Source organism: Oryctolagus cuniculus, chromosome 7 (genome assembly GCF_964237555.1).
Source record: "Oryctolagus cuniculus chromosome 7, mOryCun1.1, whole genome shotgun sequence".
NCBI lineage: Eukaryota > Metazoa > Chordata > Mammalia > Lagomorpha > Leporidae > Oryctolagus > Oryctolagus cuniculus.
The window spans coordinates 43,888,168-43,911,996 of record NC_091438.1 but is presented as its reverse complement, the minus strand read 5'-3'; the positions used below and the strand labels follow the sequence as shown (position 1 = coordinate 43,911,996).

Genomic DNA, 23,829 nt, shown 5'->3' with positions numbered 1-23,829 from the left:
TCTGCAACAGCCGGGGAGGTGGGACCAGCTATATCTTCCTCCGCTTCTGCCAACCCTGGTGAGAGTGCTGGTGGCGCAGGCTTGAAGGCAGAGGGGACAGAATCAGCCACTGCCTCCAAGTCCTGGGAGGAGGGCCGAGGGGCAGGAGGTGGCCTGGCTGACACAGTGGTGGCTTAGGAGAAAGGACGGAGAGGAGAGGCCTGGGTGTGACTTTACTGGGCCTGGTGGGCAACACCGAGTGGGCAGTTCTTGCCCAGAGGGCTGAGTGTGGGGGAGGTGCCCAACGCAGTCCCCAGGCCCTGCCACTAGGGGGCCCCAAGCCTGCCCTTCTGTCCAGTGGAGAATTCTCTGTACCTCTTATACTTCTTCCTGTCCTTTCTCCTTGGGCTGAGGGTGGGCAAGGCTGGGAATTAGGGAGGCTCCCCACTCTGACACTCCAGGTGAGCTGCTAGGAATCTGGGCCGTGGAAGGGCGAGGCCACAGGGTGTTTGGTTTCTGTGTGAGAAGAGCCTTTTACAGTCAGGGAGTCCAGCAGGGTCTGTTAGAGACGAAGCAGTAGCTGACGGGGAGCCGAGGGGGGCGAACTCTGACCCTCCCACCCCACCCGAGATCTATCTGTCCAGGGGCCTGTCTTTCCCCCACTTTGCACTTCTGAGCGCACCAGGAAGCTAAGGGTGGACGGGGGCCTCCAGTAGACGGAGCCCAGTGCCCTCCACTCATCTCCAGCCTCCTGCTCCGCTCTCCCCTCCCTCTTCGCACTGGGCTGGAGCAGGTCGGAAGCAGAATTTTGGAAGACATCCCTAGTGGCCAGTAACTCCTCAGAAAGCTTCACTTCCTGCCCGTGGCTTCCAGGCAGCAGAAACCTGACGCTGCTCCCAAGGCCAGCTGGGAGATCTCCCAGGGGATCTCCCGCCCCGCCCCTACCTTGTGACTCACCCTGATTTGTGGTCCCAGCTTTGTAAAGTGCTGGGCTAGCAGATGGCAGGTCACAGAAGTCAGTCTGCCAGGTGCTCCCAAGGGGCCTGGCCTCACCCAGCCCATTCTGTCCTCTGGAGCACAGCTTCCCCCAGGCACAGCGGAGCCAGGGGCGGGGCTCACAGTGGGTGGGAGGAGGCAGGCAGAGGTGAAGAACTCTGGACAAGGATCGCGGAGTCTGGGTGCCAGCCCTGTCCCACTGCCTACTTCTTGGGCCACCTGGACCAAGTCCATTTGCCTTGCTAGGTCTCAGCCTCCAGGTCTGCAAGATGGGGACAGTGATGCCGTTTTCATGAGGTTGCGGCTGGACCGGTGAGCCGGTGGGAATGGGGCCACCTGTTGTAGCAGCCTCTGTCCCGCCCCCCCCCCCTTCAGTAAACCAAGTCCCCTCAAACAGGGCTTGGATGTAGAGGAGGGGCGGGGAAGGCAGTGAGTGCCTGGGCAGCAGCAGCACCAGGCTGGCTGCACCAAGCCCGGGGGAGGCGGCAGGCTTCCCTCTGCCGCATCCCCAGCAGGTGTGTCCCATCTGGGGGCTGGGCCCTTGCCCTGTCCCTGCCTCCCTTCTGGGTCAGCGCCTCCTGACACAGGTGGGCACTCAGATCCCTCCTGTGCTATCCGTGGAAGAACACAGTGGGCCACAGAGCCAGCACCCATGGCACCTGTGCCTCGGTGCAGCCCCAGCTGTCAGAGGCTGCGGCAAGGAAGAGAGGGGTCCAGGTATAGGAGGTGGTGACTGGACAGGGCCAATCCCTCCATCCCTGGGCACAGCCCCTTAGGGACCATCAAAACAGGAGAGGGCCACACTGCACGGGCAGGGTGTTAGCACGTGTCAGCGCGGAGGCATTGGCGAGCTCTGGGGAACCCACACTGTTGCCTCCTTTCCACAGTGGGGCTCTCTCGGGAGGGAACTGGGAGCCCAGCTCAGTGTGAGGCAGGCCTGCAGGAGGAAGGGAGAGCAGCGGGGAGCATCTCCCACCAGGCAGGGCCATGGGAGACTCCAGAAGCAGTTCTGTCTGCACAGGCACCCAGCACTGAGCGGGAGGGCAGCTTCCTGGCAGTGTGACGAGGGCACAGTGGGCACCGAGTCAGTGAAAGTTTAAAAGCAAACTACACACAGGCACCCCCCACCCACATAGGCCACATCCCCCAAGGGCACGGGGCGTGCTCCGAGGAGGCGGGGGTGGGGGGCGCTTCGGCCCACCTGTGCACAGCCCCGCTTAGTGAAGGGTCGGCTCTGTGCCGGTTCCTTCGGGCGCACCGTCTTCACCCTCACAGCAGCCCTGCAGGGAAGGGCCCTCGTCTTACAGAACAGCAGTGAGGCCGAGGGGCCGAGGGCAGCTGGTGAGCGGCCTGGGTCCAGGACCCGCCTGCCCCACGACCACGCTCTCGCTGTGCACTCCCAGGCTGGGAGAAGTGCTCCCCGGGGGTTAGGTGAGGGGCGCCCGGGGCCTCCCCCAAACCACTCCCCACGCTGCAGGCCTTGGTTCCATTGTCCCCTCCACTTTCAGTCTCCAGTGCCACAGTGCCACTCGGCAACTCTGACCAGAGAACAAGCAGCCTTCTAAGTGGCCATCCCGACAGGTCCGAGAGGTCCGTGGTAGTCACACTGCTCCTGAGGGAACGTAGGTCTAGCAACCCCTAGGACACCTCACTCACCGCCCACCGCGGCGCCCCCACGCCCCACCCTGCCCCAGCCTCCCTGGCCTGCACTACCCGAGTCCTTGCACTGGTCTAGCCCATGCTAGACTCTTTAGGGATTCAAGATTCTCGTAAAGAAAGTTGTTTCCAAAGCTGTCTTGTGGCTGTGATGTTTGTGGGATGGGGTTGGCAGATACAGGTGAAAAGGAGAACGCTGGAGACCAGACGCGGGAGAGATAAAGACATAACAGGAATCCAAAGTGCAGGCGCGTGGGAGCGTCTGCTGTGGCGTGACTGATCTTCTGACAAACCCACTTCCCAGATGGAAAAGCCATGGCCCCTGGGGAGGGCCCTCTCTAAAAGACAGGGCAAGGGGGAGGATCCGGGTCTGGGGGCTAGGGTGGCAGAAGGCCAGTAGGTGAAGCTACAGTCTGCCCAGCTCCCAGGACACTAGCTGGACCTGGGCTCATGTCCCAGAAACAGTACAGCGTGGTGGGCCCTGGTAGGGACAGCACAGCAGCGAGGAGCTCACCAAAGCGCTGCTCACCCGGGGGGGGGTGGGGGGGGAGCGTGCCAGGGCTGTCACCTGGGCACTGCACTTCCCTCTAGCTGGAGCCAGCAATGCCAGGTCTTTGAGGTTCCTGGGATCCCACAGCAGGTGGCGACATTATCCTTTTCCCTACTTATTTGAAAGGCACAGAGAGAGAGAGAGAGGGAGAGACAGAACTCCCCCATCCACTGGTTCACTCCCCAGACGGCTGCACCAACCAGGTCTGGGCCAGGCCAAAGCCCGGAGCCAGGAGCTCTGTCCTGGTATGGGGGCAGGCACCTCACCTGCTGCGCCCCACCCCGTCTCTGACTGAAAACTGTCCCGTTCACACAGCACGGTCTGTCAGACTGTGAGGACAGCCCGCGCTTCTGGTGCTGACGTAGCACGCACAGACGCCGCCTGCGCCCGGCCTCCCGACAGACAAGGCAGGCTTCACTGTGACTCTGCCCCTTCACTGCGGGTGCTGCGCACCCTCTGATGTCATTTTTAAAGGGTCAAGACAAGCCTTCTGGAAGTTCTGGAGTGAGTGACGACGTGGGAGGAGGTGCAGTCCCTTTGAAATTCAGGCCGAGGCTGTCCCGGACGCCGTCTGAGAAGGAAAGAGCAAGGCAGTTGTATCTCCCAGGTCTGCGGCCAGGCCTGCAGTCACTGCAAACGTGCACATCCCCACAGCAAACCAGGGCGTGGGGGGAGCACTGGGACCCATGCCGCCTCCAGGAAGTCTTCCAGCTGTGGGCCTGGAACTCTGGCTTCTCACAGCCCTGGGGCTGAGTCCTGTGACGGCGGTCCCTGGTGGGGAGGGTGCGTCTGGAGCTGGGGACACCCCTCCCCCACAGGCTCTGTCCGGGAGGCCCCTGAGGCAGCTCCTTGCTGCCCGCTGAGGGGCCCCTCCCCAGGTTCCACAGCAGAGGCACTGGCTCTATGAGCAGGAATTCCCAGACCGTGCGTCCCTCTGCCCTCTCTCACCTCCCCCAAGAAACCAAGACTTGCAGTTTTCTAACAATTAGATTCTTTTCTCTTTTATTTAGGAGGAATGTATATTGTTAGTCACTGTCATCAAGGATCACATAAAAGCGGAATCATAAAACCGGGCTGCAGCCATCATGGCACCCAAGCCTGTGCTGGGCTCTTCCCCGCTCTGTTCTGGGAGTCACTGCCAAGACCCCAAAACCAACAAAGTCCCCTCAGCTTGAGTAAAGCAAATAGCTTCAAGCACGGACACTTTTTACAAGTGATTATTCAAAGAATGCACAATAGCCACGGTTCAGACGAATCAGCTACAGAAATCATTAAAAAGAAAAGTGGGGGGCGGGATCCTGCTGATTAAAAACAAAGACTGGACAGGAATGGGCCGAGAACACGGGGTGGAGCCTCCTCCGTCCTGTGTGACGCACGCGGCTCCTCCCGCACCAGAAACAGATGCCCCCAGGGTCGCTGGAGATGGAGGGGAGGGCGTGGGCTCTGGTTTCCCAAGGCACCCCCCCTCCCCCCTCAGGCCGCTGAGACAGCTCTGCCAGAGATTCTAATGCCCGAGACACAGCAGCAGCCACCGTGCCAATGCGCCGGCAGGGAGACCCTGCACGGGGAGCCCAGGTGAGCAGCCTCCCTGCCCTGAGTGTGGACGTGGCTTCAGGCCCTGTTTTCCTGCTAGCTCCTTGGGAAGTCTGGGTGTGCTACAAAGACATCCTTGGTGTTTCCCAAACTCAGGTTTGCCTAGTAGGGTCCACTTTTGGTCTAAAGTACAGAGGCTATAGGAGCCCCAAGAACGAAAAGTGGGGCTGCGAATGCCTCCGCTGTGGAGGAGGGGGGTCAGGCCAAGCTGGGCCATGTGCTGGGCGACGGGGAGGAGGTCCTGGGCGCAGCGCATCTAAAGCAAGGAGCAGGCCCAGTCCCAGAGAAGGCAGTGCCTCTGCATCCTGCTACGCATGTCGGGCCGCCTGGCCCCAAAGCTGCGCTCCACGGAAAGGCCAAGGGCGCCGCCCGTGAGTTGATGGCGAGTGGAAGTGTGGACAGAGGATCCCACCTCACGGCGTCTGAGGACAACCTGCCCTTTCACCTGCAGGTACCGCCTTGTGGGTCGACTCCATAAAGACGCCCAACAGGCAGGAAGAGCTCAGATCTGTGTTTGCCCATGACCAAATTCTGAAGCCATCAGAATCTGGCAAATTTCATCATGGCAAAATGAAAGCACTTGGATGGATGAGAAAGTAGGTTTCTTCTGTTCCCCCCTGCACCCTTGGGGGTGGGGAGGAGAAACTTCATGATCACAAGGAAGGAATCTCGGGGTGGGGGTGGGGGTTTGCTGAATCTATAAATGAGATTATCAGTCCCTGACATGATTTATGGAGAATTGACTAGAACCTAATCAAGACCACAAGAGGTCAGTGTAGCAAACAGAAAGGAAAAGGAAAACACCTAAAACGAATCTAGGAGGCAGTGGACTGCAGGCGCTCAGTGACCGGTCACACTGTGCACGAGAGACAGCTCCCTCTTCTCTCCCCATAGGATTCTGCTTCTTCATCCGGGAAAAAAGAAGGGGCCTGGCCAGACTCCACCTAGCAATCCCCAAAAAAGCAGGTTAAATGGGAACCCAAAGTTCTCAGTATCACCAATTATGGTGCTATTTAAAAAAAAAAGGATAAAAAAACAAAAAGCCCCAAACCCTTGACCAATGTGATAAGGAATGCTACGACCTACCTCTCTCACCCCACTGCAAAGACTCCCCCCAATACATCAGTCACTGGGTACCGGGCAGAGGTAAAAGTTCTTTTCCTCCTGGGGCTTGCTTATCCAGTTCCCATAGCCCATGTCCTTCAGGCTCTTTTTGAAGTAGTTCTTGGCCGTCTCGTAGTCACGGGCAGCTTTCTTGGCCTCACCATAGGAGAGTTTCAGTAAATCTCTGCGGTAGCGGAAGGAGCAGAGCTTCTTAAATAGAAGAAAAATACTCTTTTTGGAGACCCGGGACAGTTCATTCCGTGGCCTGGGGAAACAAGAGTGCCTGCTGTTCACCTGGGTCAGGGAAGGCGGGAGCCCGAAGTGCAGACGCAGGGCAGGGCGAGTCGCACTGTGACCTCTGGAGACTGGCGGGTGGGCCGTGCTCCGGCAGGCCGGTCAGGAGGCACGCCTCCGCTCCCGCCACCTCCCTGCTCCTTACCCGTCCACGGTGCCTCTGGTTCCGTCCAGGATCTCTAGCTCGTAGCCATCAGCCAGACACCAGTTGACGCTCGTCTCCTTGGTCTTGCCGGACTGCCTTTTGGAGTCATAGACACTGACTCGGCCAACCTAGGAACCCCAGGAGCAACAGGAGAAAGAAGGAAACGTTTCAGGAAAAAGGTTCTGAAGCAGGACTCAAGACTCACAGCGGGGCTGGCTCTGTGGCATAGCAGGTAAAGCTGCCGCCTGTGCAGTGCCGGCATCCCATATGGGTGCTGGTTTGAGTCTCGGCTGCTCCACTTCCCATCCAGCTCTCTGCTATGGCTTGGAAAAGCAGAAGATGGCCCAAGTGCTTGGGGCCCTGCACCTGTGTGGGAGACCCGGAAGAAGCTCCTGGCTTCAGGTCAGCGCAGCTCTGGCCATGCGGCCATTTGGAGAGTGAACCATGGATGGAAGACCTCTCTCTCTCTGTGCCTCTTGTTTATTCTCTGTGTAACTCTCTCAAGTAAATAAATAAATCTTAAAAAAAAAAAAAAAGATTCACAGGCAACAGGGAATGTGGGGGGCCATGTCCTTCCCCCTTATTTAAGACTCTGGCTCATACTGAGTGGACTCTAGACCCACACACTGCACCTCGATTCAAATGAACGTCAGCCTAAGAGAAGGAAAGCCTTGGTAACCGCCGGGGAGGGTCAGTTCCCGGGACGGGAATGAAGGCTGCCCTGCTCTGTTGACAAGACTGCTAAAGAAGGAGAAAAGGGCAAAGGAAAACAGAATGAGGTTACAGCACCTTGGGATGGTTGACGATAAAGGGCTTCCGCAGTCCCTCCTCAAATGCACTTCCATCTCTTGTCATACGGCAGCAGATGGCGCGGGTCAGGTGCCCTTGGCTGAAAAGGTAACCTGTGCACAGAAAAAGAAATGTACTCACCTGTGCTTGCACCAAATGCTACGAGGAGGCAGAGGCACTGGGGAGGCTGAAGGTGTCAGAGGGAGGAACGGCCCCCTCATTAGGAAGCACCATTGGATTATGGCCGCCCCACCATGTGTGGGGTCACTGAATAGTTAGGCACAAGATCTAAGGCTCCAAGTCAGGCTGGGCCTGTGAAGAACAGGACACTAGGACGCTGCAGTTTTTAGCCGCTGTGTCTCTTGCTCATCTTGAAAGGGCTGGCCTGGCCTGATTTGACTTAGGCTTACAGCCTAAACCCATCTTCCCACCACGGGAGAGCAGGTGCTCACACACCAATCACCCATACTACAGAAAGGGGAGACGCCATGCCAACAGCTGGCGACGAAGCATGTGGTTTGCTGGGATTTGGCACAGGGACAGAGCAGTGCCAGCCCCCAGGGCAGGCCCCTTACCAAGTGTGACAGACTTGAGATACACGGGCTGCAGGAAGTGGGTCAGCAGGGCTCCCTGCAGGCCCAGCACATTCCAGCGCAGGATTTTGTCACTACAAGACATGGTTCGGAGCCTCTCCCCAAGTCGGATGCCATCCCACGTGGGCACAATGTCACTGGATTCCACAGGGATAGTGCCTTCTCCTGTGGGAGATACCTGGGTCAGACCCCCAAGCCACTGGAGCCACCCGCTCCCTGGCCTGCCGTTTAAGCTCCACTGGCTTGGGCCATCTCCGTCTCCACTCGGGCACAGCACCTGCGACATGCCAGGTGCTACGTGAAACCAAATCCCTGTCCTCCCAACTGTGTATGGGGACATGGGGTAGAGGGAACAGAACAGACACTGAACAAGTAAGCCAGTGTGTCAGGGAGAACTCTACGTGCGAGTGGGCTCTGAAGTGGGGTGGCACTGGGAACCTCCGGGCACGGAAGTCGGGAGCTGAGACAGAAGGCAGAAGGCAGAAGGCAGAGCTGCAGTGCATGTTTCCGACCAGGGAAGAGTGAAGGAAGAGGCCCAGGGGCAGCAAGGGGCTGCTTGGGAAGCTGACGAGGACGTGAGTGCGGCTGTGAGTGACAGGCAGGGTGGCAGGGGATGAGACGGGGAGGTCACCACAGGTTTTGCTTTCACAGCAGGTGCGGTGGGAAACCACTGCTGGGTGTGCGCTTGTTTTAAATCGCAATTCGCCTGCGATGTAACTCATGCACCACAGGATGCAGTGAGGCTCAGCAGATTCAGGGCCGTGCAGCCCTTGCCACCGTCAGCGGCAGGGTACTCCCGCACCCACAGGAAGCCTGCCTTCGGGAAGGCACTCCAAGCGTCCCACCAGCTGCTCCCGTCCCATGCAATCACTAGTCTCTGTCTGTATGCATCTGTCCATTCTTGATGTTTCATATAAATGGGATCTTGCAATGTGTCATCTTTTGTCACTGGCCTTTTCCACTTAACACTTCTTCTAAGGCTCCCCCAGGGTGTAAGCAGGCTCAACCAGAGCTTCATTTCTGGCCAGCACCCCTACACTGTGTGAACTGGTCATGTTTCATCCATCCGGGCACCAGCTGAGGCCACGAGCGCGGTTTCTGCTTTGTGTGGCTATTATGCATGATGCTACCACCAGCATTTGTGCGCTAGCCCCAGTGAATGGCTGGGTCCTGTGCTAACACCTCAGGGCACTTAGCAAGGAAGTGATCAACCACGCGAGGACTGAAGGGAATCGGGTGATTTGAGGAGACGGCAGGGAGACAGCAGAGGACAAGACAGGAGGAGGAGCTGGTGGACAGGGTGTGGAACCAGTGGACAGCAGGACCGGAGGGAGTCACCGCCTCGCCAAGGCTCTGCATCCCTCTCTTCCCCTTTCCCCTGCCCTCTCCAAGGGGGTCCCTTCCACTCGCACGGCTGGGAAGACCCTACAGGAGGAGCACTCCCGTGAGTTTATTGCCAGGCTGAGCTCCAGGTTGGTACCTCCACCTCCTGTATGCTTGGGAGATCCTCTGAAAGAACAAATTCAGAGTGGAGCCTTGATCTTCCCTTCCCCGTCCACCCCGCCTTGGGGCCCAGTGACGAACAGCGAAGACCTGGCAGTCTCACAGAGCCTCCCGTGGGACGCGTGAGGGTCACGTGGCACTCACCATTCTCTACCTTGGTGCGTAGCTTGCCTTGCTTGGGATTCTCGAAGACCGGGTAGTGGCGAGAATCTGTACTCTCCACATTACGGTCACTGCAGGACTTGTCAAAGAGCGCGCCATCTCCACAGGGAGCAGTGCTGCAGGAGAAGCGGGGCCTCTGTTACAGCTCACCCGGAAACAACCGCCCTCCATTTCCGGGGGCTCCCAGACCAGCTGGCAGAAACAAGGGACATTTCCTGAAGCCCACCCCGTGAGCCTGGAGGTGGCAGCGGCGTCTGTGAGAATGGCTGCACCCAGGGCACACAGTGCACACGCCATGCGGGGTGCTCTATCGTGTGAGGCCTGACCGGGGAGCCAGGGACGTGTTAGGATACTCAGTCCTGGGAGCTTGGCAGGGCGCGCTCTGACAGCAACAGAGACCATACAGACCTGATATAGAGATGAAATGAAACAGTCTTTTTTATCTGGAGCTTTTCTCCTCCCCTAGCAGGCTCAAATATACTTTCCTTCGCAGTCTGGGGGTTGTACTTCATTAACTCGCTGTAGAGAAACCTACGGAAACAAAGCCTGGTTAGAAAGATAGGTTTGATTCTGGCAAGAGCAGTTGCTTCTAAGAGCTGGCCCTACATGACCCCCAGGTAAGCAGAAACCCTAAGAACACAGCCCGGCACCAGCTTCCGGTGGCAAGAGGCGCTGGGAACCCTGCCTGCGAGGCCCCAGTGCGCCTACGGCAGAGCCAGCCTTCTGGCTCAGTCTCAGTTCTGCTGAGGGCTCCTCTCTATGGTGGCCACAGGGATTCTGGGGCGGGACAAATGGACTCCAGGGGAACAGGAGGCTGCTGCTTCCCCCCGAGCCTGTCCCTTCGTGAATGAAAGAGCAGGTGAAGCGGAGAAGGCTGCCGGGGCACGCAGGTCTTCAAACGCAGAAGGAAGGCGGCCGCAGCCTCAAGGCCCGGAGGACTGAGAGTCACTTTGCGTTTTTCACAACAGGCACGAAGCAGCAGCAGCAGCAAGGAGAGCCCTGACAACAGGCTGGGCAGCAGGACGCAGGCGACGGGTGCCGTGAGCCCTGGGACAGCTGGGCGGCAGGCCCGCCCCAGCCACCTGTCAGCACGGGCGCCCGCTCACCTGATGAAGCCTCTCCGGGAGATGATTTCGGCGTGGCAGTCATTGACCGTCTCTCCCTTCAGGCTGAGAGAGTCTCCTTTCACACAGCGATTCCCTGGGGGCATGTTGGAACCAGCAATGGAATCATCAAAGGCAAAAACCACGGGGGACAGGGATGTGTCCTCACAGCTGAAAGCAGAAGCAGCCTCGGGCCACCAGACCCTTGCCGCCCACCTGGTGCCCCCTAGGAACTCAGCACCCACTCTGCGCTGGCTGTGGTGAGAATGAATGCGAGTTGAGCACCTCTAATTGGAAATGCTTGGGCCCGGAGGTGTCAGATCCCAGAGGTTGGATAGTTTTGATTTTTGCAGTAGAATCCCTAACCTGAAAATCTGAACTCCAGTACACATTAGGTTGGTGCTCAGAGGTTCAGAGTTGAGCACTCTGGATTTGGGGCTTCTAGACTGGAGATGCCTGACCTCCGTTAGCAGTCTTTTCTCCCTGCCTTGGACACACCCATGTGGACTGCAGGAGACCAGGAGGACCCACTTCCGGGCACTCAGGGAAGCCCTCACTTACCAGTCCCCAAGCTGACGACGACGCCCATGTCATCGGAGTCCTTCTTCATAATGATGGCAGCCAGGATCTTGCGGCCCAGCAGGGAGGGCTGGAAACTGTTGGTGAGAGCGTTGAAGCACCGGTGACTCAGCATGGCGATCTGGTCGTGGAACGTGCTGCCGGTGAGAGGAAGCTGTGGGGACAGGAGGCTGTGTCAGGACCTGGCAGCCATGTCTGCGTCCACCATGCTTCATGGCGGCCAGGGACATCGATCGTGTTCTGCTCGCCTCGGGAGTCACCTTTCCCCTCACACCAAGAGTCCCACTTATATGTTCAATTAGGGCTCACATTAAAGCCTAGGAATAACTCACACGATGCAGCAAGTTAAGTGCCAGCTCCACCCAGGGAGGAGTCAGCAGAACCCCCTCCCCCCACAAGAAAGAGAGCACCAAAAGTAGACGTCTTAACTGTCTTTGGCTGTGCCTCTGGGGACCTGGAGAGGAGGAGCATAGTTCTTCTGAGACTGGCCCCTGTCACTGGGGTTACCTCTGTGAAACCCATGCGTTCTGCCTTCTCGTTCTCCCCAATCAAGACACGGAGAGCCGCATCTGCTGCTTCCTGTTTGCCTTGCTTCTTGCTGTGTGCGCAGACGGCTGGGAACCAGCGACCTCCAACTTTTGCTTGGTAAACAAACCTTTGCATGAGAAGTGGGGATAAAGACAAACATTAGATATTGACAGCTCTTCCAGGGAGGTTTCATTCTGCTTACGATGTGGCCAGACCTGCAGACACAAGGGCCCCTTAACAGCGGTTTCTAAGGCAGAATTTCCCAGATTATGGTCATTCATGGATCATGACATGATTGTTGTTAGATCCAGGTCGTTCCCCAAACTGACTTTCTAAAAATGCAAACGTACTTCATCATCACTGTAAATGAAAAAAGCAGTGTTACTTGCCCTAAGTTGAAGGTGGTTACACAACTGCATGTGATAAACTCAACTCACTAACTTCTGAGCAGGCACTGTGCTATCACCTACAAAGGCCTGGGCCTGTCTCCTTCATTTTTTTTTTTTTTTTTTTTTTTTTTTGACAGGCAGAGTGGACAGTGAGAGAGAGAGACAGAGAGAGAAAGGTCTTCCTTTGCCGTTGGTTCACCCTCCAATGGCCGCCGCTGCAGCCGGCGCACCGCGCTGATCCTGGCAGGAGCCAGGAGCCAGGTGCTTTTCCTGGTCTCCCATGGGGTGCAGGGCCCAAGCACCTGGGCCATCCTCCACTGCACTCCCTGGCCATAGCAGAGAGCTGGCCTGGAAGAGGGGCAACCGGGACAGAATCCGGCGCCCCAACCGGGACTAGAACCCGGTGTGCCGGCGCCGCAAGGTGGAGGATTAGCCTATTGAGCCACGGCGCCGGCCCACTGTCTCCTTCATTTTAAAGATCTATTTTTATTTATTTGAAAGGCATAGTTAGAGAGAAGGAGAGAGAGGGAGAAACAGACAGAGACAGCTTCCATCCGCTGGCTCACTCCCCTAATGGTCACAATGTCCAGGGCTGGGCCAAATATAGGAGCCAGAAGCTTCTTTCAGGTCTCCCACGTGGGTGGCAGGGGCCCAAGGACTCAGGCAGTACTTCTCTGCCTTCCCAGGAACATTAGCTGGGAGCTGGATTGGACTTGGTGAAGATACCATAGGTGCAACCAACAGAGCTTAAGGGTGGGTTGGCCAAAGATGTGAAGGGAGTGACGAAAAGATAGCTCAGGGTTTGGCTCAAGCATCTGAGTGGTGTTGCCGAGGTGGTAAAGACCAGGAGAAAAGAGGGTAAAGGAGGAAAAATCAAGAATCTTGTTTTGGACATGTTGTGTTAGGGGTTTAAACCCAAGAAGAAGTGACAGGAAGGCAGCTGGATAGAGGAATCTGGCTCTCTCCAGGCTAGAGACATAAACTAACTGGTCTTCTAGCACTCAGATATCTGAAGTCAGGAAAGAGGAGCCAGCAGAGCTCACATGAAGGAAGCAATCTGTTATTGTGTGAGTTGGCCAATAAACCACCACTAAGAAGCAGATAAGGGCATGGACAACTAGACGGAGGAAGAGGAAAGGCAAATCACGTACAAACGTGAACACAAGAATGATGTTACTCACTATTAAAGAAACTGAAAATAACATACTATTTCCTGACCCTTTTCTCCTTACGTTTTAAGACTGAAAAACTGGGCCCCAATAGGTAAAAATTCCAAGAAAGCACACAGTGAAGTCTGTCCTTCCGCAGAGGCACGCAGTTTGCAGTTTTTTCTTGGAACCCTTCAAGAACACAGTGTGTCGGCAGAGTTTGCAGCTCTCTCCTCCCGTCACTCCTCATCCTCTCACTCCGCGACGGACCCCGGAGAGCATTTCGTACCGGCGCCTTCCCCGTTTTCATCGCAGTCTACGACTCCCTACAGTTTCCTTATAAAGGAAGTGACAGAACTCTAGAACACTTCAAGTTTCTGGCTATCATCAACCACGCAGGATGCACATTTCTGTAGCAAGTACGTCACGTACATTGTGTGTGTGTGTGTGTGTGTGTGTGTGTGTGTGTGTGTGAGTTCGGGCTGGCAATGACAGACTGAAGGCACTCCTCTCCCTGGCTATAGTGCTAGATGATGAATCACTGTCAAAGAGTAAGCCTGATTACACAAGGAGGTTGAGCACCTTTTCATTTATTCATTCTTTTGTTTAATGAATGTAAAATTCATATTGTCTATTTTTCTCAGTGAGGAGTTCTTTAGAAATAACTAAAAATTAATAAATAAAAGTTAGTAATTTCTAAAGAAATTAGCCCTTGGGCTGCGGTTTATTACCAGTGTTCTCGCTCCAATGATCCCTCTGCTACGCGCCAGTTTCCTCTCACCACCTCGTCTCCTGGGCTCTCTCTGTTATGAAGGTAAGCTCTGTGTCTTGATTGGAGAGGTTTTGCTTTTCTAAAATCATCCCTGCTTTCTATCTAGTGATTTTATTATTTCACTTATTTTGCATTTAAATCCTGGGTCTGTTAGAGTTCATGTGTAGGGTAGGAGACAAACACAAAGTTCTGGTCTTTCAAAAAATTTGTTTTCAAGATGGAATCGTCAGCAGTTCTACCACTACTGTGCAATAATCCATCATTTCCCCACTGGCTGAAGCCTCATCTTCCTAACACATATGACTCTCACTCTGTCTGTCCCTACCTTCAGGTGTCCCAATCAGTGTCCACTGCGCTGCCTTTCTACTCACAGGCCGGCACACCATTACTTTATGCCTTATCTCTCTTCTTTTTCAGGATTCTCCTAGCTGCCATTCTTGTACATTTATTTTTTATAAGAACTTCAGAATCAAGTTTTCTACTTCTAAAGTATATTATAGTGATGTTTTGTTGGGATCACATTCAATGCACAAATCTATCTGGGGAGAGCTGCTATCGGTAAAATAGATTCTTTCAATCTATTAAAAATACATTTCCGGGGCCGATGCTACGGTGTAGCAGGTAAAGATGCTGCCTGCCATATGGGCACCAGTTCGAGTCCCAGCTGCTCCCCTTCCGATCCAGCTCTCTGCAATGGCCTGGGAAAGCAGTAGAAGATGGCTCAAGTGCTTGGGCCCCTGTACCCATGTAGGAGACCCAGAAAAAGCTCCTGGCTTCGGATCAGCACAGCTCCGGCCGTGGCAGCCAATTGGGGAGTGAACTAGCAGACGGAAGACCTCTCTCTCTCTGCCTCTCCTTCTCTATGTAACTGACTTTCAGATAAATAAGTAAATAAATCTTTAAAAAAATACATTTCCTCAGCATTTAATCAAGACTTCCTTTCTATCCTTCATAAGCATTCTACTTATGTATGTTTCCTTCAAGGACTGCACCTGGACAGTCTATCTTTTTAGTTGCTGTTATAATAAGGCATTTTCCTCCAATACATTTCCCAATTGCTTATTGTTACCTACAGAAAAGATTCTTAAATATTGTTGTATACTCCCCTGCTTTATAATTCTTTGTCTTTAGTATTTCTCCAGTTTTGTCTTAAGTATCCCAGATGTACAATTATATGATTAGCAAATAATAATTTCTATAGAAATTTTAAATTATCTATTTTTAAATTGATGATTAACTTCTATAGAATTCCTTAACAGAAAATCTAAGAGAAGCTGGCAATGTGGTGCAGCAGGTTAAATTGCTGCCTGTGAGGCCTGCATTCCTGTGAGCAGCAGTTCAAGTCCCAGCTGCTCCATTTCCGATCCAGCTCCCTGCTAATGCGCCCGGGAAAGCAACAGATGGCCCAGGTACTTACACCCTGCACCCACAAGGGAAACCTGGAAGAAGCTCCTGGCTTCAGATCAGCCCAGTTCCAGCTGTTGTGGTCATTTGGGGAGTGAAGCAGTGAATGGAAGATCTCACTCTCTAACTCTGCCTTTCAAATAAATAAATAAATCTCATTAAGCTGCTGGCTTCTGACTTTAGACATGTGTTCTTTTCAGGCTAGGAAGATATTCAATAATTTCTACTTATTGACAGATTGGTTTTCCAATCTGAATGAACACTGAATTTTACTAAATGTCTTTTTGAAATCTATGGGGATATAGGGATGACTTTTTTCCCCTGATGCACTAATAATAAATATCCTAATGTTGACTAATTTTTGCACTCCATTAAGATACCATTTTTCTTTTTTTAAAAGATTTATTTATTTGAAAGGCAGAGTTACAGAGAGAAAGAGAGACAGAGAGAGGTCTTCCATCCTCTGGTTCACTCCCCAAATGGCTACAATGGCCAGGTAATGGTGGGACCAGCACTGTGGCACAGGTTAATCCTACGCCTGTGGCACTGGCATCCCATATGGGTGCTGGTTCTAGTCCTGGCTACACCTCTTCCAATCAAGCTCTCTGCTATGGCCTGGGAAAGCAGTAAGACAGTCCAAGTCCTTAGGCCCCTGCACTCACGTGGAGACCCGGAAGAAGCTCCTGGCTTTGGATCGGCACAGTTCCAGCAGTTGCGGCCACTTGGGGAGTGAATCAGTGGAAAGAAGACCTTTCTTTCTGTTTCTCCCTCTCACTGTCTATAACTCTACTTCTCAAATAAAGAAAATCTTAAAAAAAATACAAAAAACAAAAAAGAGGTAATGGTGTTATTCTGTTTCTTAAACTGGGTTGTGATACATTAAGTATGATTTTTAGAAAAGGCCTTTATATCTCAACAATTTTTTTAAAGAGTTATTTGTTTGAAAGTCAGAGTTACAGAGAGAGGGAGAGAAAGAAATAGGGAGAGATCTTCCATCTACTGGTTCTCTCCCCAGGGAGCCACAATAGCCAGGGCTGAGCAAGGAGCTTCATCCTGGTCTCCTGCGTGGTGACAGGGGCCCAAACACTTGAGCCATCCTCTGCTGATTCCCCTCAGCCATTAACAGGGAGCTGGAGTGGAAATGGAGCAGCTGGAACATGAACTGGCACACAAATGGGATGCCAAGGAAGCATGTGGTGGCTTTCTTTACCTGCTAAGCCACAACACTGACCTCAATGAATACTTTTTAAAAAATGTGTTTACTCTCATCTACTTTAAAGGTGTGGAGAAGAGGAGAGATTGATTCTTATCGACTGGTCCACTCTCCAAACATTCCCAACAGCCAAGGCTGGACCAGGCCAAAGCCAGTAGCTGGGAATTCTGTCTGGGTCTCCCATATGGGTGGCGGGTACCCAAGTAGTTGAGTCACCAACTGCTGCCTCCCAGGACACATTAACAGGAAGCTGGATGAGACGCAGAATAGTTAGCACTCCAGCATGGGATGCCGGCGTTCCAAGAGGTGGTTTAACCCGCTGTATCACAACTCCACGGCTAACGAATAATTTTAAAGCTGTGAGCATCTAATCAATGCAAGAGTCTGCTAGATCTATATACAGTGCTGAAACTATAATAATCTCTAAGATTCACTGGTAAGTAAAGGAGTCACAGAATAGAGTGGAAGCTGTGATACATACTTATTTTTGTTTATGATAATGAAAGAAAGGAAAATGTGTGAATCATGTTCAGAAACTTTTCAAAGGTCTCAAGTAACTGGTAACAGTATAGAGGTCTGAGAAGGGAAATTAGGAGGCTGGAATAGAAATTAGCCCTTTTAATTGTAAATTTTTTCAATCAGTTTGAATGATTTTCTATGTACACACATATGTATAAATATTCCTTTAAAATTACAATTAGTTAAAAAAATTCCAAAGGATCCAGCTCACTGGAAGGCTAACTATATCCCAAGATGGCTGATGTTATGTCTTCTACGAGACTATGGAGACAGGGTTGTACTTGCTTCCCTCAGCTCTGTCATTGACAGCAAAAGCCCATCCCTTCTGTCCCTGGGTTGCAACCATCACACAGGTGACATACAGCTGTGGCCAGGGCTGGGATACTCACTTGGGCTCATGAGGAGGTCCGGACTGGTCAACCAACTTGAACTCAGCAGCAAAGCCGTGGGAGCGGGCGTATTCCAGCAGGCCGCCCACGGGGTTGGTGTTCAGGTACCTGACGAGCTCCCCAACCTTCCGCACTTTGCTGGGCAGGCCAGACTCCAAGGCCTCAAGGGACTCTGTGTTTGAACCGCCGGACTACAGGAGAATTAGCCAAAGAGAAGCATAAGCACTTCAGGAATCCCTCAGGGACGCCCCTGCATTCTAAACCACTCAGCTGTTAAACGAGCCCCACCTGGTCATCAGAGGCTGTGGGGTTGGCTGCCTCCTCCTGCAGGGCCTTCATGGCTTCCTCTGCCGCCATCTGCTTTGCCACTTTCTTGCTGGGGGCACTTGCAGTGGGAAAAGTCTGGGAACCCACTGCAACACAGTACTGGAACCTGATAGACGGTGAGAGAGAGGATTAAGATTTCAACCGAGGAGACTTGCCCAGCCCTCCTTTGCTACTGCAATGTCTTGCACACATCACCTCTGCGCTGTCATGTCTCATGGTCATTTCTGCCTTAAGCCAGCGCCCTTCACCCACCTCCAGCCCTTGGTTTTTCCTGGCCCGGCTAACCCCTTTCATCAACACTTCCAGGTCAACCCACTTTGACCTCCTCCAAGCCCTTTTCCCCTGAACACGTAAGTCTACAGACCTCAGCAGCGGCTCCTCAGATCTGCCCTCGTCCTGTACCTCTCTGTTCCCTAACGGTGACTTCCAAGCCTTGGACCTCCCTGGGGCTTGGTCCACAAGCAGCGATCAGGCGCTCGAGGCCCCCTTCTCCCACACGGAGACAGGGGAAATCGCTCAGTGAGGAGGAAAGAGGAAAATGAACCTGTGCTTTTAGAGAAAACCTTGGCAAAGAAACAGGACATACTTGGGGTCATGGGCAGGGCCTTCTTTAGACAGGAGACGGAATTCACAGGAGCTCCCCAGCTTGTGCACACACTCAAGCAACGTAGTGACAGGACTCTTTCCAGAAAACAGGGGCACTGCTGAAGGAGCACTGGGCTGAGGCTCTGCAGCCTGGAGAGAATGAGAGGCAGGAAAGACAAAAACCAAGAAAACACTGGTTAGTGAGTCCCTCACGACAGAAGGGACGGGGACAGGAGAATTTCTATCAGTGTCAGGGTCTCAGCGGCTCCCCGAAGCGAGAGGGGCTGCTGAGGACTTTCTAGGCAATGCAGGAAAGGACAGGTGATTTAACATTTTGGGGCTCATTTATCTCCCAAGAGAGAGCTGGACCCTGCCATCTTTCAGGTCGGTTTCTTTCTTTCTTTTTTTTTTTTAATATCTGACAGGTAGAGTTATAGACAGAGAGAGAGAGAGAGAGAGAGAGAGAGAGAGAAAGATCTTCCTTCCTTTGGTTCACCCCCCAAATGACTGCTACAGCCAGAACTGCACCAATCCGAAGCCAGGAGCCAGGTGCTTCTTCCTGGTCCCCCATGCGGGTGCAGGGGCCCAAGCACTTGGGCCATCCTCTACTGCTTTCCTGGGCCACAGCAGAGAGCTGGACTGGAAGAGGAGCAGCTGGGACTAGAACCAGGCGTCCATATGGGATGCTGGCACTGCAGGTGGAGGATTAACCAAGTGAGCCAGGGCACCGCCCCTCAGGTCTGTTTCAACTCTGAAGTTCTGTAAATCCAGTTATATAGGGGCAGGGGAAGCGTAAAAAAGAACTGGGTATGAGAGGAGAATGGTGGGGTGGTGAGGGGGGCTGGGCAGAGGGAAGTGCGGGGAGCCGAGTCTGAGAGGCTGTGCTGGTTCGGCCGGGGCTGCAATAAGAGCGTCAGTTAAAGTCCTGATGCTTCGCACACATCAAGAGTGCACTGCCCTCCTCCCAGAGGGCGGGACACCTACCTTCTCCGAGTTTTTCTCCGCGGAAGAGCAGGACGAGTCTTCTGATTTCCCACTGTCTTTGGCTTTGGCTTCTTGAAGCAGAATAGTCATGGCTTTCATGGCTGCATCCTGCTTGGCCACTTTCTTGCTGCCAGCCTCAGCTGGGGGGAACTCTCGGCCACTGATGACAACCTGGAATTTAAACCTGAGCGGGAAGTGAGTAGATGTGTGAACGCTAGTCTAGGCCATCCCTCCACCTGTTCCAGGGAGGCTCCGCCCTGGACTTTTCTGCTCCACTGAGGGGCTTTTGAACTGGCAGAGAGACAGAGGAGAGGCCAAGGATCTCCTGTCCCTCTGAAGGCTCAGCCTGTCCCTTCTTCCTGGAAACACAGCAACCAGTGACTTTCTTTCCACAGCTACAGCCTCAGGTGATAGGAAACTAGCTCAGGGGAACCCACCACCTGCTAACAATGCACTGAAAGAAAGTGGGAACAACAGATGAGTTAAACACTGCTAGCCTGGCCTCCTCAAGGGAAGCTCTTAGGGTAAGAGAGGCTGCTTGCAGTCCAGCCGCATGTTCCCAGACAAGACACCTGCTGCTTCAGGGACACATTTTTGTCTGCAAGCTACTCTAACACATACTTCACTCTCAGAGCCAGGCATTGTGGCACAGCAGATAAAGGGGCTGAGCATCCCATATGGATGCTGGTTTGAGAGCCCCCTGCTAATGGCCTGGGAAAGCAGCAGAAGATGGCCCTGCACCCACGTGGGAGACCCAGGGGAGGCTCCTGGCTCCAGCCTGGCCCAGCCCTGGCTGCTGCAGTCATTAGGGGAGTGAACCAGCAGATGGAAAATTTCTGTGTGTGTGTGAATCTGCCTTTCAAATAAATAAATCAATCTTTCGAACAATTATTTTAAAATTCAAATATGGGGCTGGCATCGTGGCTCACTTGGTTAATCTTCCGCCTACAGTACCAGCATCCCATATGGGCGCTGGTTCTAGTCCCGGCTGCTCCTCTTCCAGTCCAGCTCTCTACTGTGGCCCAGGAAGGCAGTGGAGGATGGCCCAAGTGCTTGGGCCCTGCACCTGCATGGGAGACCAGGAAGAAGCACCTGGCTCCTGGCTTCGGATCGGCGCAGTGCTGGCTGTGGCGGCCATTTGGGGAATGAACCAACGGAAGGAAGACCTTTCTCTCTGTCTGTCTCTCTCTCTGTCTCTAACACTACCTGTCAAATAAAAAAAAAAAATTCAAATGTGTTCAGCTTTTTGTTCAATCTGGAATTTCCTTTAGAAAGTAGGTCAACTTATTTCCTGGGTCTTCTGAAACACTTGGACACAACACCAATGTTTCTTATAACTAGAGTCCAAAGAATGACTGACCCCAAAACCTACCACTTTTATCCCAACTTTGGGGGGCGGGATGGCAGAAAAAGAAAAAGAATAACAGGCATACACTCTCCTCCCCACACAGCACATTAATTCTAGCCACACCAATTTCTGGATGGACATACCCTTTTTCTTAACAGCTCCCTGCAGTGCCAATGTGGTATCATTAAGAGGTCAAGACAAGGAGTAAAGGCCACAGGCAGGAATCCACACCCCCCAGAAACCAGCCTAGATAAATACAGTCATGTGCCACACAGCAACGGACCACATATGCGACAGTGATCCCCTAAGATTATGTTGCATAGTGGCACTTTGGCCACCTTAGCTTGTGTAATTACATTCCATGATGTTTGCACCATGACAAAATAGCCTAATGACACATTCCTCTGAATGTATCACGCTGTGAAGCAAACACAGGGCTGGATAAAAGTTAGTGGCATTCTCTCCCAGCCCTACCAGCCCTTGCCAGCTTCAGCGATTTCAGCTCTCTGCTAGGCCCTTCTGAGGCTCCTTAGTGGACCCATCCTTTTTTTTAAAAAACTTCTCCACTGGCCTGCAGGACCCTATAGTGTAGGGCCGGGCCAGCTGCCTGAGACTCGGACTTCCCAGCCCAGGAGCAGCAAGTGCAAGCCCAGCCCTGTGTAAAATCAGAACCATCTCTGACAGGCAGGCAGGCAGGCACCAACTTTTCTCCAGGAGCTGGGGCGGGGGAGTGCCAACCTGAGGCTGCTTGGCAGCACAACCCACCCTCACTGCGCATGTGCAGCCTGTCCCAACCCACCGGCTCCTGCACTCTCAGGCACTCGGCTTCAGGAGAGGAGGCCGGTACACAGAGGCAAGAAGGGAGCTCAGTCATCCTCCAGCCTTAGAAGGTAGGCGCAGCACCAAGGCACGAAAGCCCAGCATTTCTAAAGCAGCTTCACTTTAGCCAACAGTCACTCCACCCCCCCGCTCAGCCATGATTTCCTATTCGAAACACAGAGAAAGGGCCAATCAAGGGCAATTTAGCCAAGAGAAAGGAAGCAAAGGACGGAGAAAAGATGGTGGCCAACCAACACTGCTCACAACGTGGCTCGTGACTGAGCCGGTGTGACTGTGCCTGACCCCAGCCCTAGGCACTGTTCCTGGGTGGTCTCTTACCGAGGTTCGTGGGGTGGTCCACTCTGTTCTATCAGGTTGAACTCACAGGTCTGACTGGCAAACTGGGCATACTCTAACAGCCCACTGATGGGGTTCTTCAGCTGGCACTCTGTCAGTTTCTTGTAGGGTGAACACCGTGGCAAGCCATGACTGTAGAAGGAGGGCATCTCCATGATGGCTCGAAACTCACCTGGCGCTGCGTGGATACTATTCAAATTATCTGGGATGTCATCTGTGGCCCACTGGCCATTTTCAAAGTCAACATACCCTGCTTTGGAGGGGCCATTGTGATAAACGGGCGGTTTTGGCCTCGCTGGTTCTGGCCTGGCCTCTTGCCTACTCTCTAACTTTATGGCAGGCTCCTGCCCATTCTCCACTTTTTCTGTGACCATGTTATTCGAGGCATCGGACCTGGGTAAGTTGCAAGCGGGGAGCTCTGTGTTTCTTTTGGTGGCAGGGACGGCAGCTGGAGCGGTTTCGGCGACGCTGTTTGTGTTTCTCTTGATCTGCATCCTCTCTCGCTTCTTGTCTGTCAGATACCATATGGGAGGGGTTGCACCCTGCCTGTAGACATCCCCCTGCCTTTCCAAATCAATCAGCACCGCATTTACATCTCGGGCCTTGCTGAAGCCAATATTTTTAGCCACATTTAGGGCAGAGGAGTTAGACACTTTGAACAAGTAGTTGCAGATTTTCTCCTTGATCTCAGCCATGTCCAGAGGCTCAGGAGAGTCTTCTAAGCCAGATGTGAGGTTTCTATCTTCAGCTTCCAAACTGTGGTCTGACTTTGCGGTTCCCTGGCTACAGTGATCTGGATCCTCTTGCGCTAGTTCCAAGCCTGCTGTGCTGTGCTGGTTTTCTGCCGGAACTGAAACCGCGAGGCTCCACAGAGGGGGGTTTCCTTCCTTCTGGCGCAGCTTACCCCTCTTTGCCAGGGAGTACAGAGCTTGATTGACTCCCTTCTTTGGGACTCGGAGCTTCCCAGCCAGATATTTTGCTGAGACAGCCTCCCCTTCCCTGAGCTCCTCCAAGAGCCCTAAGATCCTCTGCTCCTGATCCTGGTTGATACTGAGGTCCTGGAAATGTGAGGCAAGCCCGTCAACACCTTTGCATGGCAGAACCCTGCCACGCGGCGAAGAGTGCTGGAGCCCTCTCTGGAGCCCCCTCCTTCTGATGGGCACGTCCCTGGGGACACCCCAGATCTCCGGCTGCCTGTCTCTGGCAGGTAGTCCTGGAAATCTTGGCCAGAGTCCTGGGGGGAATGGCGGCAGTGACTGTGTCTGCTTTCCAGTCAAGGGCACTTCCGGGAGCAATCCCTTGAGAAACCCTATTTGCTGGAGTCGGAAACAATGAATGGCAGATCCTGAGTCCCGCTGCTGGTAAGTGAGCTTGCTGTACTCATAACCTGGAGCCTGACGCGGGTGATATCTGTGGAGGGGATACCCCTGCAGAGCAACATGGCAAAAGAGAAAGTGAATCAAGGCTGCTGGGTGAGCCTGTGGAGCCCCTGTCCCTTCTCTGCCCGGGGTGCTGTTCCTGACCCCTAATAGCCTGAGTGGGTGACTGAGCCCAAGGGCCCACCATCTGGAAGTTGGGGGGGGGGGAGTGTGGGGGAGGGGAGCAGCTGGCAAAGCCCACAGCGCTTCCAGCAGCAGCAGCACGAGTTCTGACACTTCAGCATGGCCTCTCCAGCAACCTAACTTATTCTCTTCCCTCCCATATAGTTTTAGAGGGTCAAGAGGGAAATTTTTCACCCATAAAAAAATTATCCTTTAAATCAGAAAAACAAATGTTATTTTGTTTTGAAGACAAACAAAATCTGAACAGCAACCAGGAAATGCCAAAGGAGTGAGGGGACTAAGGAACAGACTAGGCCACAAGTCCTTCCCGAATCAGGCTCAGCCGGCACAAGCCCTCTTGGCTGCAACAGGAAGAAGTTCACATGGGGGCGGGCCACAGAGACCCACCTGCCCTTCCCAAACCTGGGAGGACCGGCACTTGATCTGAGAGGAGCTGGAG

General features: G+C 53.6%; 1 protein-coding gene across 12 annotated transcripts in view; it reads right to left on the bottom strand.

Moving 5' to 3' along the window:
* Positions 1–2,753: 2,753 nt before the first annotated feature.
* The window catches only part of ADAR (adenosine deaminase RNA specific), a 43,791-nt gene continuing 22,715 nt past the window's right edge, over positions 2,754–23,829 (bottom strand). For 3 of the 12 annotated variants that reach the window (XM_070077624.1, XM_070077625.1, XM_017345850.3), the window contains exons 2-15: positions 21,811–23,255; positions 19,305–19,488; positions 18,322–18,470; positions 17,697–17,841; positions 17,409–17,599; positions 11,476–11,701; positions 11,029–11,200; positions 10,471–10,564; positions 9,773–9,895; positions 9,347–9,480; positions 7,682–7,864; positions 7,107–7,219; positions 6,318–6,445; positions 4,156–6,143 (exon numbers count right to left, since the gene is read on the bottom strand). In XM_070077624.1, the coding sequence (XP_069933725.1) occupies positions 5,897–6,143; positions 6,318–6,445; positions 7,107–7,219; positions 7,682–7,864; positions 9,347–9,480; positions 9,773–9,895; positions 10,471–10,564; positions 11,029–11,200; positions 11,476–11,701; positions 17,409–17,599; positions 17,697–17,841; positions 18,322–18,470; positions 19,305–19,488; positions 21,811–22,523 (2,802 nt within the window). In that variant the 5' untranslated portion in view covers positions 22,524–23,255 and the 3' untranslated portion in view covers positions 4,156–5,896. Of the gene's footprint in view, positions 3,753–4,155; positions 6,144–6,317; positions 6,446–7,106; positions 7,220–7,681; positions 7,865–9,346; positions 9,481–9,772; positions 9,896–10,470; positions 10,565–11,028; positions 11,201–11,475; positions 11,702–17,408; positions 17,600–17,696; positions 17,842–18,321; positions 18,471–19,304; positions 19,489–21,810; positions 23,256–23,829 lie in introns of those variants that run through there. The other 9 variants (XM_070077626.1, XM_070077619.1, XM_070077623.1 and 6 more) reach the window with 5 other exon arrangements.